This window comes from Gambusia affinis, linkage group LG02 (assembly GCF_019740435.1).
Source record: "Gambusia affinis linkage group LG02, SWU_Gaff_1.0, whole genome shotgun sequence".
NCBI classification, from domain to species: Eukaryota; Metazoa; Chordata; class Actinopteri; order Cyprinodontiformes; family Poeciliidae; genus Gambusia; species Gambusia affinis.
In genome coordinates, this window is record NC_057869.1 from 3,126,444 (window position 1) to 3,140,659 (window position 14,216).

Consider the following 14,216-nt stretch of genomic DNA (forward strand, 5'->3'; position numbering starts at 1 on the left):
GGTGTAGATCCAGACCTGGCTTCACGGCTCTGGACGACCCCTGTAAGACAAGCTGCATGCACACTCTGAGTTACTGGAAGCGCTCCTCACTCGTATTGATTGCAAACAGTGGGGTTCGCAGCAGTTAACGTGACTTGGAAGAGAAATCTTAGCTTCTCCAAACGATCCCCTCACTGCAGCTCCCTCCTCTGTGAGCATTAGAGGACGGGAGGAAGTGAGCCGACCTCTTTAGTCGATCACTTTCTAAAAATGTCCGTGGAGGGGAAACTGTATAACATTCATGTTAAAATACTTTCAGTTTTATTTATTGTATATTCAAAACAAGTTTTGAATGTAGGAAGACAGAGGAGAAGCAGAGTTGGGTGGAAACTAATTACATTTACTTGAGAATTTTTTTAAAAATTACTTTTAGGAGTATCTTTTCTAAGCCGTACTTTTAACTATTACTTGAATAATTTTATTATGAATTATCTCTACTCTTACTTGAGTAAATTTTCTGTATTTTCTAACCACTGAATGAAAAGCAATCATGTTTTAACAAAAAATTCACCAGACAGACACAGCTGTAGTTTTTAAGTTTGTTTATTGAAGGAAATTGATTTGGAAAACATCTCTTTATTTTTGTTACTTGTATGAATTATTTCATTCTTAAAACACCTACATTCTCACTTAACTTTATATTTTGGACCCTCTGATGATGTAATTTTTAAATATTAAGTGATAATCTGATCAGTTACTCAGTACTTGAGTTGACTTTTTACCAAATACTTTTTTACTGTTAAGTGAGTAATTTAAAATGATCAGTTCCTGTGATTTTATTTTTTTATAGGTATGTGTCTGAGTAAAATGAACATTGCTCTTTTATGAACTACTGATGAGATGTCTCTGAAATTCTACGTAAGATTTTAATATTTACTTGCAAAAAATATTTGCTGAAAAACCCAAACATGTTTTTTAAATCTGCTTTCATTGAATTCACCGAGTGTGACGTTCATGAATCATAACTCATATTTTTCTGTGTGGTTTTGATTTATTGACTCGAAGCAGTAATAAGGAGAAATTATATTTTCATCTCCAGTCCCATCCTCCTCATGTTGCTGTTAGTATTGATTCAGAAACTCTTCTCCCACGCTCCATGTTGGAGGTTTTACACCTTCAGCTGATTCACATCCTGCTGCATCCACCGTACATACCAATTTATTTACACTATTTATTTATAATAGAAATAAATCAATACAATTACGCACATTTGACAATTTATTTAAGAAAATAATTTATTAAAATCTGATTTTCTTTTAATTCTTTAACTATTAAATAAAGCATTTTTGTTGCAGAACACCATCATTAAATTGACATTATAAATAAATCCTGACTTTTGATTGGCTAAACTGCTCAGCAAGTCAACGTTGAGTCAAATGCAAAGTTCACATGCTTCACTCATAATGAAGAAAAAATATAGTATATTTTAATTTTAAAAGTAAGTATTTTATTTTTGATGTGTTATTAAGCTGCATATTTGAAAAAAATATGTATTTACTTTCTTGTTAAATTAGTTACTGAGATTTACGTTATTACTTGATCAATTTTCACTCTTGGCTTTTTACTGTTTCAAATGAATCTGCTTGACTAAATTAAACAAATGCTGACTGACCATTAAATACTTTGATTGATACTTTTAATATTTAAATATAATCCATTTTGTTTATGTGATTTATTTATGAGTACAATTTATGCAATGATCTAATGTAAGAGTTTTTTGTAAGTTTGACATTAACATTTTTTAATTAATTTTAATTATTTTGTGTTATATTTACTCTCATTTACATGAATACAATGAAACGTAGAAGAAGAAAAAAAAAAGAGTAAATTTCTACCAAAAGTCAGAAATTAACCTAAAAGAAATTTGAAAAAAAAACCCCCAAAAAAAAAAAAAATCTTTGACATATAAGAGCAGGAAAAGTCAGGAATGTGCTGGAAAAGTTAACATTTTAATTAAAAAGTTTTTTTAAAGATTAATCTCAGAAATTTTCTAAAAAACCTTTGAAACTCACAAAGTTTCCAAAAGTAAAACTTTTTCAACTTTTGGAACCAATTTCTAAGTTTTCCTAGAGATCTTCTGAGATTAATCTAAAAATTAAAGGTTTTTTTCTCGCAAGTTTTTGACTTTTGAAACTGACATTTCCATGTAATTTTTAGAAAACTTCAGAGATTAATCTAAAAAATAAATGAACATTTTCTTCAAGCAAATCTTTGACTTTCGAAACTCAGATGTCTGTGTTTTGTAGAAAACCTGAGATTAATGTAAAAAGTTTTTTTCTTACAACTTTTTGATTTGTGAAACTCTGATTTTCAAGTTACACATATATTAAAAAATTCTGAGATTAATCTAAAAATGTATGGTTTTTTTCTTACAATTTCTTCACTTTTGAAACGCAGATTTCTAAATTTTTTGTAAAATATTTCTGAGATCTTAAAATGTTTTTTTTCTCGCAAATTTTTGAGATTTTTGGCGAAATTCCATCGCTTTTTCATCTACCTAACTTACCCAGATTAATGTAAAAAACTTATGTTTTTTGGGGGGGTTTTTGCTCTTTTTGTGGCATTTTCTTTGTTTTTAGTTCATAGACTTTCCCCATTTAAGAGCGTCTCCAGGGAAATGCATGCATATTCACTGTAGTTGCTTAGATATATTGGGTACACTGAAACCCGGTGTGCGCTGAGCCGCAGGGTTTAGGTTACGCTCTCGCTAATAAGGAGCAGCACAGAAACCTCGGCCAATGTGCCTTAGTTGCGGGAAGCTGGAGGGCTGCAGGCATAAATAAATTTCCCCAGAGGAAAGTCGATCCGGCAGCTCGCATGTCGGCAGCAGATGAATATCCAGGCCAGTCTGTATCCTAATGGCTTCAAAGTATTGATACACAAGCATATTTAAGCAGAAATAGAAATATGACAACACTGCTGCAGGAACACTCACTTCGTAGAAACTCTCAGCAAAAACACAAAATCTTACCAAGTATTTTTGGTCGAGTATCCAGAGAAAATATCTTAGTATATTTAAAATAAGTCAAAACTAACTTACAAACAACTTCTGCAAAATATAGAAGTTTGTTTTAAATCAAAACATTTTTATATTAATATTAATTAATTCCATTAGTAGATTTCACTTGTAACAAGACATCTTTCCCATGTTATAAGTTAAATAATCTGCCAGTGAAACTAGAACTTTTTCCTCAATATTAAAGAATTATTGACTTAAAACAAGCTCTTATAACTTGCTGGTAAGAAAAATATAATTATATTTGCTAAATAAACTAGACAAGAAAAAAGTTGGTAATATTTAGCGATTTAACAGGGTACACCTAACGAAGAGACTTTTATTTCTTACTGTCTGAAGTTAAATCAGACAGTACATTTTCAAAATTTTCTTGTTCTAGAAGTTATAATTGCAAAACTCATTACTATTTGATAAATACCAGGAAACTTAATGAGCACATTCTTTTTAGATTTTGGTTTTGTTACTTTATTTATAAATAACACTGGAATACAAACAGTATTTTTAGTCTAGTTTCTAGTTCGAATAGCTTAGTATGCTTGAAATACATCAACACTAACTGACAAATAACTTTTCAGTGAGATATAGGACCTTGTTTTAGGTAAGTAATTCTTTAATATTAATGACTATTTTATTCATAGAAAATGGGGAAATATCTTTTTCTAAGTGAAAAAATGTGCCAGAGGAACTGGTAATTTTTTTATTGATATTAATTGTTTACTTAAAGCAAGTTAGTACTAACATATTTACACTAGAAACTGAAAAATTATGGTTTTACAGAGTAATATGTGTAAAAACATATCAGTGGTCATCCAACTGCAGCTGTAAAGAGGTAATGGAGAACAGAGATAAAGCTGCATAAAATATCAGGTTTTATCCACTTGTGGTTTGCAAAACTCGCCTGCAAGGCTTTTTACCCATTTCCTGTGTTTACATAGGAAACCCGTTCAGAAGATTATCGGCCTTATGCATTTATGTCCTGAAAAAGGAAACGGTTACAGCTCTGGTCAGACGTTTTAAATCCACTCATCATGGGCATAAATGCTGTATTATATCCATACATATATACACGTATATCCAACATATGTGAAAAAGACATTTCAAAAGATGAAATTTTGTTTTATTTTTACTTAAGAATATCATCACAACTATTGGTAACAGTAATAAATAAGTGAATTGAAATCTTTTTTTTTTTTTTTTTTTTTTTTACTATTATTGTTTGTTTTATTTTTATCTCCAAAATGTGATGCTGGAAGAGATGAAAAAGTTGCCTTGAAAATCTTTGGGAAGTGCTAAAATTTTACTGTGGGAAAAGTGAATATTTAACAAATAACAGCAAATAGAGGGAAATTTAAAAAAATTAAGCAAAATTAGGGAACAATGAGAGATTTTGTGTATTCATATGAACCAATTTGGGTTTGTTTGGACGAGGTTAGGTGATCATCTTTTGCAGTTTAATCCTGTTTGGGCGCGACAGCAGCTGCAAACCCACCATGTTAGCGATGCTAAAGGAGCGATGCAGTTACTGCTGTTCAGTCGAGTCTTCTGATAAAGATCAATGGAAACAACGGAGATCAGTGGAGCCACACAGACTCACTGCTGATTCAATTTACTGTCTCAATCATTCACATGATGCTCTGCTCTGACAGGATGCATACAAACACACACACACACACACACACACACACACACACACACACACACACACACACACACACACGTTGCGATACTTCAAGGTCGAATTCGCTTTAGAGCGCAGACAGAAAAACAAAATGATGTGAAAATAAAAACTCCTAAAATTAATTATGTTTTTATTGCAACAATATTCTCAAAAGAAAATTAAATTTCCAAATTTGGGTAAATTTATTCACAAGAAAAAGAAAATTCAGTGTGAAACTACAACAAGGAAGTTCAAAGTGCTTTATATTAATACAAAGTCATAAAATAAGTCTTAAACAACTTTTCAACATAAACTGCTTGAGGAATCAATTAACTCACTCAGTCTATGCGATGTTATTTGTCTGAAATAAAGTTTATAAAAAGAAAACTAACTCACTCATTTGACAGTTACCGAGCAACTCACTCATTCCTTGGTTACCTAGCAACAACCTGTTGAGTAACAGCAGCAGTTTATGGTTTCACCACTTCATCCAGTCCAACTGTTTTATAGGTTTTGCTAGAGTATTGTTTATTATCTTTATTATTAAGCTGATAACATTGAAAATTGTTACAATAAATTAGTTTTTGTTATTTTTAGACATTTAAAAATTTTATTTTTTTAGACAATTTTGGGAACTGAGGCAAAATGATTGAACACCTCTGCATTAAACCCTATCTAGTTTCAAAATGATGATGTCAAGAAAAAGTTTTTTTCTGTGCTACCATCAGAAAAATAAACTTGACTGTCAAGTTGTTTGTCAATCGCCTGTAAGTAAGTAATTAACTAAATTAGTTGGGCAGCGACACAAACACAGATTTGTTTTTATTTTTGTATGTTAAGGTGCATGCAGAGTAGCATCTCTGTTCATTCATAGCTGAATGAATTATTCATTGGTGCTCCTGCTGACTGTTCAGGGATCAATGCCTCCATGTTTTGAACTGATATTGTTTTTCTACAGCAGGTCAATGGGGCCATCACGACTTAATCCAATGTTGGAAGCACTTCCTGAACAAAACGCTGCGCCACATCCTCTTGACACACTTTATGCATGGCAGAACAAACTAGAGGAGAGAAAATCACTGCCACTTTCTTGGCTATCACAAAGGTCAAGGGTTACCTGCTGATTCAGTGACCTGATAGTCTGTTAGATTCCGTTTGAATGGGACCAAAATTGAAACATTTGTTACATTTCATCTTCTGCACAAATGAACCTAACTCTGAAAAAACTGTTACCCTACTCGCCTGTGGGGGCGCTGCACAAATAATCACTGAAGGAAATAACATGAACATTTCTCTGTACAAAGTCCGCTTTGTTTGGGGAGGTGTGAATGTGTAATCGTAATCAAACACTGATGTGGAACAACAACAAAAAAAACTCTGGTCTGCCTCCAAACTTCGGTTTCAGTTCGGGTGAAGTGAAATCTGGTTCGGTTTGAATGCACACATGATCACCAAGCGGACAGTGGGACCGCTCCAAAGGCAGAAAGTGGACTACGGCGCAGAGCATTCTGGGTAAATACAACCAAAACAAACGCATTAGCCTAGCGCTAGTGGGAGAAATGGTTTGTCATCTTTTATCAATGATAAAACAGAGATCCTACAGGCGCTAAAATCTAATGCTAACCCAGTTTTGTTCACATTTAATGAAGAAAGGAAGTTGTGCTCATTGTTTTCTTCTGAGATTTTTGTGTTATTTCCTTCAATGTTTCTTGGTGCACCGCCCCCACAGGCAAGGAGGGGAAAAGGTTTGTCTGTGCAGTTTATTTTGCTCAACTTGGCTATCTTTAGAAACTATTTAAATGCAAAAATATGGTTTAGTTTGGTAAAACAAAGTAAAATGTCTTCTGATGTTTGTTCCTTTGTCTTTATGTACGTATTTTTCAAATGAAGTCCACTTTTGCTTTACGGGACTTTTCCAACATTTTCTGATCAGTTTTATGAATGAAACGTTGCTGTTTAGTCCTCATCCTTTCGTCTTTCCCTTATTAACCAATGGTGGAGTTAACATGATCCTTTTAAGCCCAACTTTTTGGAGTTCACTTTTTGCAACGCGCGTCCCAAGAGTTTGCAGTCGCATAAATTGATTTGCTTCTTTTCCAGAGCGAGTGGCATCCATCATTCTGTTGGTCGGAGTATTAATGTGAACGGCATTAAATATTCAGCTAAGAGGAAGCTGAGTGTCACTATATTGTGTTTGATGATAGGAGTTTATTGATGACTCCAGCAGAAAGAGTTCATTGAAGCAGATCCAAGAACACCCCAAAAACCACTGGGAGTAATAATATTTGTCTGATATGAATCATGAATTATACATCCTCCAAAATCCTCAGAGCTCAAAGGAGTGCCTGCATGACCTCATGTTGACTGATGACTTCGTTCAGCTGCACTTTCTGGAAGTTTAAACCGGGAGAGACTGGAAGGTCGTTGGGTCAATAATCGAAGCTTTGTCGTTTCCTGTGCTGAGCTCAATCATTAATTTGAGCGAAGAAGCTGCAGTTCATCTTCAGGATCAATCTGTTTTTGCTCCACAGTCATGCTTAAACAGATTTAAAGCTCCTCAAGAAATGCACTTTGATGTTCCAAGCTCTAATGAAGTTGAAACGACTCAAACAAGCAGAAATAATTCACTTTGAAGCACTTTCTGGTTGCTCTGCTTCTCTTTTATCTTAATTCTAGTTTTTTGTGTGTAAAAGTGGAAATGGGGCTGAGTGGTGGATGCTGTGCTCCCATTAACCTGACACCAGTCCTCCCACCCCGCCCCGCTCTGCCCATTCGACCCATTCATTCAGACTGCTGGAGAGGAAGCTGCTGCTCCCTCCGGGGACTCGGCATTATTATATAGGAAGCAGAGCAGGCGGCCGTCTGTTAGAGGACAGAAAGGCTCAGGCCAACATGGACGTTTACGTTTGCTGCTGATACTTTTTAGGAGGTAAGAAAACCTTTTTGTTTTTTATTTAAATCTCCCTTTGCTTATAATAATCATTTACAAACAGGCGTAAACAACTTCTATCTTTCTACAACTTGGAAATTTTATTAAGACTGTAAATAACCAAAATGTTAAGTTGAGGTAAGAGTACCCCAAAATTATTTTCAAGTAAAAGTAAAACTACTAAAACATATTTTTACTCAAAAGTAAAAATTAGGCATCCAAGATATTACAAAGTTGATGTTTTTTTCAGCTCTGGAAACAGCAAAGTGACCCTGATACTACATCACATCTGATATAGTATCAGGTATATCAGGTATAGTATAAACAGGACGTTCTTTTCTAAAATGCTGATATAAAGGTACAGAAAGTTAGACTAGAATATTTTCCTAAAACGCTTGGGGATTAAGAAAATACTTTTTGAGAAATAATTTGAGTTACCTTGGGTTCAGGTGTGGTTTTGGCTGCAGAACTCCATTTTTTCTTCAGTCTAATTGTTGAATCATCGACTTTAACTGGGGTAGTGAGTCCATTAGCACGCTAGCTTCTGTTCTGGTTCTTCTGTGATTTTCTATATGCGTATTCAATGTGTTTTAGGAGTAATTTGGTGGGTCATTTAACTCCTGGGGAGATAAAAGAAAGACCTGTTTTAATAAAACAAACAAAATTACACCATAAGCAATTAAGAAATCTGACTCAAGTAAATAAGCTAATATGAGTTTAAAACAAGAGCAAGCTGGGATGTGCTGTGGTGGCGCAGGGGTTAAGCACAACCCACATAAGGAGGCCTTAGTCCTCCACGTGGCTGTTGCAGGTTCGATTCCCGGTCTGGCGACCTTTGCCGCATGTCTTCCCCCTTCTCTCATTACCCACTTTCCTGTCAAATAAAGGCCAATTAAACCTTTAAAACAAGAGCAAGCTTCATAACAAGATTTTTAATCTATACAGTGGTACACTTCTGCTCATCCGTTAGTAGTGTGGCTAAGTGTTGAAACAACTACAAATGTGTTGAAATTTCGGTGATCAACTGCTAGGAACTTTAAAAAGTTGCCATTTTTGTAGCAGTTTTTCTGATTTTTGAAGCATTGACATTAATTTGATATAAATGGAAAGTTTTCCTGTCTTTCATATTTTAATGACAGCTGGCTTGTGGGATACATTGAATACTAAAAGGTAACCTATGCTTCCTTGAACAAATTAGGGCTATACTGCAAACAGATGCTCAATTATACAACTGTACATCATTGAAAAGCAGAAGTGGAGCCTCCTGCACAACTAACAAGAATGCAGCCAGTGTTTTCTGGATGGCAAGTCAACAAAACATTTGTCTTTTCCAGCAGCCATTGAACAGCGGTAAAAACAGCTGATCAAACGTTCTGGGTTGCTTTCTGGGTTGAGTTGCCAGGTAACCGGGCTGGGTTTCCCTGAGGTTGCTAGGTAACAGCAGTGCCGGATTGTTTAGGTTTTTGAAACAGCGTGAGAAACGTAAATTTAGTGCCCAAAAGAACGGCTGTCTGTTTTTGCAAGCATTGTTGCAGTTGAGACACAAATTTAAATACAAAAATGTACAAAATGTTTTAAGATAAACTTATACAACCAAAGTCAAACTTAGTGACATTTGTTTTATGAAAGCTGATAAGTGTGGCCTGATATTGTCTGATGTTTTACAGGAAGAGAACAGACAGCGGGCATGTCAGAGAAGAAGCCTCGGGGAGCGGACACTCGACCCAAATCTGGCATCCGCAGCTGGAGCGCCGACAGCTACATCTGGCGGGGTAAGAAGCGTTCCCGCAGCTCCCGCAATGGATCCAGTCCCGGCGGGTCAGAGGCGGACTGTTCCGAAGAGCTGAGCATGCGGTCCACTTCCTGTTCCCGGCGGCGCAGAGAGCGGAAGTGCAGCTGCAGCGCTCTGGGTGACTCGCTGATGGCTGGCGACGTGGACGGCGTGTGCAGGAAGGCGCTCCACCGGCGGTCTCTGAGGCAGAAGTTTCAGGACGCCGTGGGTCAGTGTCTCCCTCTACGCCATCACCACCACCACCATTACCACCACCCGCCCGGCTCGTCTCGCCCCTTCTCCGTACTGTTCTGGTCCAAAAGAAAGATCCACGTCTCAGAACTCATGCAGGACAAATGTCCGTTCTCTCCCAAGTCTGAACTGGCCAAATGTTGGCACCTTATTAAAAAACAGGTGGCTGATCCAGGTTCCCTGAAGGACATGGAGACGCCGCTGAAGCCCCGTGTGTCGTCTTCCACTTCGCCTCCCCAGACGCCGCTTTCCTGGGAGGACATCTGCTGCTCGCCCGCGCCGCTGGAGGACTGGGACCCGTCCTGCCTTCACGGCAGACCGGATGGCGCCTGTGGCAACACTGACTACATCCTGGTCCCCGATCTGCTCCAGATCAACAACAACCCATGCTACTGGGGCGTGCTGAACCGCTTTGAGGCCGAGGAGCTCCTGGAGGGCCAGCCGGAAGGGACGTTCCTCCTGCGGGACTCTGCCCAGGACGAGTTCCTGTTCTCCGTCAGCTTCCGCCGCTACAGCCGCTCCCTGCACGCGCGCATCGAGCAGAACGGCAAGCGATTCAGCTTCGACGTGCGCGATCCGTGCATGTACCGGGACGCCAGCGTGACGGGCCTGCTGAGGCACTACAGTGACCCGGCCACCTGCCTCTTCTTTGAGCCGCTGCTCTCCCGGCCGCTGCCCAGGACCTTCCCTTTCCCTCTGCAGCACCTGTGCAGGGCGGTAATCTGCAGCTGCATCACCTACCAGGGCGTGGAGGAGCTGCCACTGCCGTCTCAGCTCAGGGAATACCTCAGACAGTACCACATCAAGTGTGACGGGGCCTGCGCCGTGTCGATGCCCACAGCAGCCAACACGCAGGATCTGCACTGACGAGGAGGAAGCTATAAGTTAGGGATGCTAACAACTAATCTACTTATGATTAATTGTTGATTTATTAGATTCAAACTAGTTCTACTCAATTAACTAATCCGCTTAGATCTTCTTTTAGTGTTGTAGTTTGGCTGCCATCCAGCAGATGGCGCCACTGGTCGACCTTAAGGAGCCGTTTATACAGAAACAAGATGGCAGGCAAATCAGAACAGTCCGGAGTCCAGTGTGGGATGGAAAATGCACTTTATGCTGTTCTGTTTTGAAATATAAACACTTGGCAACCGCTTTAAGTTTTCAGCAACTTAAGAGGTTCATGTTTGGTTATATTTTATAAATATGTCTAAGTTTAATAATGTGAGAGAGCCACAACATTCTGTTTATTCATGTATATTTAATACAGGTGACCAAAAAAATTGTTTCAATTAAAAGATGTTTTTGTTTTCTTTACTTCAGCATATGACAATGTTGCCTTTTATATAATGCAAAGATGGTCTGCCATTGCCATCCAAGAGAAAACTCAGGCTTTTAAGAAAATGGCGGCTTATCAATACGTCATTAATCAACTTCAAATGAACTAATTGTTTGATAACTTGCATCCCCAATTTAAGACCATTCTGTGGGACAATTTTATCACCATTCCAAACAAAAAATCGGCTCTATAATAATTTAACAAAAAAGCTACTGACCTAATAAATTATTATTGATTTTGTAAATATAAGCACCAAAATAGCCACTTTAATAAACTGAAGCACATTGCTAAAGTATTCATAACTTAACTGATTTATAGACTTCATAATAATGTCTTTTATGCGACAGATTAACACAAAAAACTTTAATCATAAAGTGTAAAAAATAAGCTACATGGTTTTCAACTTCTGATGTTTATTTATATTCAACATGGTGGCCACCATCAATTTATATTAAATATATACATCAATGGTGGCCATGCTTCTGCTAATAGCAGAGCAAATTTGTCATCTCACTAAGTTTCCTAACTTTGATAACCTTTAGCGCACTTACTTTCTCCTAAATTAATTTTTCAGGATCAATTTCAAAACGCCAATTTACTTGTTTGTTTTGTAAACTTTCAGCTGAATAAATTTAAGCAACTGTTTTAAAGTTTTTGGTTATCAACTTTTAGGATTTCCTCGTGTAGTTATATTCAAACTCTTATTTTGAAGTGGGAGGAGACTGTTTACGCTCTCGTCTTACGTACTTTCCCTTTTTTTCCCCTCTGGATAACTATTTAAAATGAGTACACAACAAAACACAGACAGGAGAGAACAAGATATTCATATAAATACAATATCTAAGGGCATTATATAACATGTAAAATATAATCCCAAAATTAAATTAGTGCCCAACGGTTGCAGCATTAGCTTCTCCTTCTTACTATCAGATTAAAATAAAGGGGAAAAAAAGCTGCTGAAAGAAAAATACTTTGTGTACCAAATATTTTGCATTCAAGAAAACACTTGGAAGATTTGAGACTAATTAAAAGCAAAAAGGTTCAGATTTTCATCTCTAAAAATCTTGAAAACAATGCATACTTTTTTCCACTTTACTTGTTTACTACTTTGTGTTTGTAATGTTAAAAAGGTCAGGGGTAACGAATACTTTTTAGTATAGCAATGTACCTGTAGCGTTTCCCCTTAAATCACACCTTATGCCTTATTCAAACTGCACCTTTCATCACTTCTGTCCACTCAAACTTCCCTCGTCGCTCCAGGTATTGTTAAATTGTTGAACATTTTTGATCATTTGGACCGTTATATCTCCAGATAAAGGACACGTTGCGGTTGTTTCACATGGATAGTTTGTTTTCTAGACTGTGGCAGGCTTTTATTATCTTGATGCCCAATATTTATGAACCCAGTCTGCCTACAACTAGCTTTGCATCTCAAACAGATTTCCTCCCATCGCCCCCAGAAAATGGTGTCATTTCTCCACTTTCACTTGAGCAGATTGTCATAAAAAATAGTGCAAAAACATTCCTATCGCATTTTAAAAATAATCAAATGTGTTTATTTGTAGATCATCTGATTCTTTTGGGAGGAATTTAGGAATAAAATCAAATGTAATTCTGCCTTTTGGCCACAAGATGGCGACAGAACTTAAACCTCATGCACTGAAACATGTTTAGCAGCTTTAGTTTACACACAGTTGTATGTTCACTGCCTTAACGGTTTTATTTTTGGGCACATTCACGTCACTGATAAACAAACCAATAAAAATACTTTCCACTGTCTCTGTGCTGTTATCGTTTCTCAGGATTTCTCTCATCTGTGGAGCGTTTTTGGTTCAGCAGCTTGAATCATGCTTTGTTTTTGTTTCTGCTGTCATCTTCAGACAAGCTAATGATATGGAAAATGTTACTTAGAAGCTGCAAAATACAACAAAGAAGCAATTTATACACCCTCCTTTGCAAAAGATGGCTCTAAATGGCAGAGCAAATTGAAAGATAAGGGCATGAAAGATTTGCTTTTTGATGGGATTCAGTTTTTTTGTGAATGTGAGTCACAAAAAAACTCAGTAGAAAAATGAACTCAACGGATTTTATTTGTCCTTTTTTATTGAAAATAGTGCTCTATTTCTACCATTTTTTAATAAAGATTGGATAGCTTGATGTTTATCTAAACAACGTTTTCAGAACCTCAGTTCATTAAATCAAAACACTAAAACTGTTATTTATCCTCTATTCATTTGTTGGACTTTACGCTGCTTTTATTGTCGTTTTACAGAAAAATCTAAACAATTAATACCTTTAAAACTTCTTAATTTATTCTCGTCTCAATAAAAAAGTTTCTATGTGGAATCAGGATAAATGAAATGATTATCCTGCTAATGCGTCTTATGTTTTTCATAGGCGTATTTCATAAGTTTTCAATTTTCCACCAGCTGGACAGATAACAACGCTCCTATAACGAAACTTCTCTTTCTTTTTGCTTGTTTATTGAAAAATGGCCTCTGACCACTGCCTTCACTTTGGCCAGTGTGGTTTTCAAAAACTTGCTGGTCCAGTTTAATTTATAAAAGGCAGCATAAAGCCCGAAAGAGAAATTTATGCCACTAGAAGTCACTCTTATATTCTTTTTAAGATTATGCAGACAAATTAGGAAAGTAGAAATCCTTATTTACAAAAACTAATAAATATTTAAGGGAAAACAGTAATGCTCTTAAAGCTCTACTGTTATAAGTTGTACTTTGTTGTAATGAGATAAATATATGATCATATAATAAAGAAGTCTTTCTTTTTGTGATTCCTTTAAGTGCCAGCATGGTCTCGGACACCGAGGAGCCTTTTGTATTGATTTTCCAGAACCGCTACATTAAATATTTATGATACCTTGTATGATCCAGGAATCAATTTTTCATATTTTAAAGCTAATATTTATTACCAGATGCATGATGGATTTGAAATCCATGGAAAGAATGACAATTTACTCTGTATATTTTGATTTATCAATCAAACTTTGTGTTGGAGTCAGACAGTAAGCAGGGTTTAAGAAGCATTTAAATTGTTGTAAGGAATAAAAAAATCCATCAAGGTTTTCATGTACAAATATAGTTAGCAGAATGGAATATTTAAATAGAAATGTTAATACAAAATCATGTGCTTTATTTTTATTTTTACATTTTTATGAGCCATCTTTAAGTCTGGAAATACTGAAAATATTCAAATTCA

At 36.4% G+C, this 14,216-nt stretch overlaps 1 protein-coding gene across 2 annotated transcripts; it reads left to right on the forward strand.

Moving 5' to 3' along the window:
• The first annotated feature begins 6,028 nt into the window (after positions 1-6,028).
• socs4 (suppressor of cytokine signaling 4) lies at positions 6,029-13,384 on the forward strand. 2 transcript variants are annotated; one of them, XM_044141394.1, is made up of 2 exons: positions 6,029-6,224; positions 9,309-13,384. In XM_044141394.1, the coding sequence occupies exon 2, from the start codon at positions 9,329-9,331 to the stop codon at positions 10,529-10,531; it is 1,203 nt and encodes a 400-aa protein (XP_043997329.1). In that variant the 5' UTR covers positions 6,029-6,224; positions 9,309-9,328; the 3' UTR covers positions 10,532-13,384. The 2 variants fall into 2 exon arrangements, with proteins under 2 accessions (XP_043997329.1, XP_043997320.1); XM_044141385.1 differs by lacking the exon at positions 6,029-6,224 and adding an exon at positions 7,045-7,641.
• The last annotated feature ends 832 nt before the right edge of the window (positions 13,385-14,216 follow it).

Coding starts and splice junctions, on each gene's coding strand:
- socs4 (XM_044141394.1), top strand. CDS start 9,329: ATGTCAGAGAAGAAGCCTCGGGGAGCGGACACTCGACCCAAATCTGGC.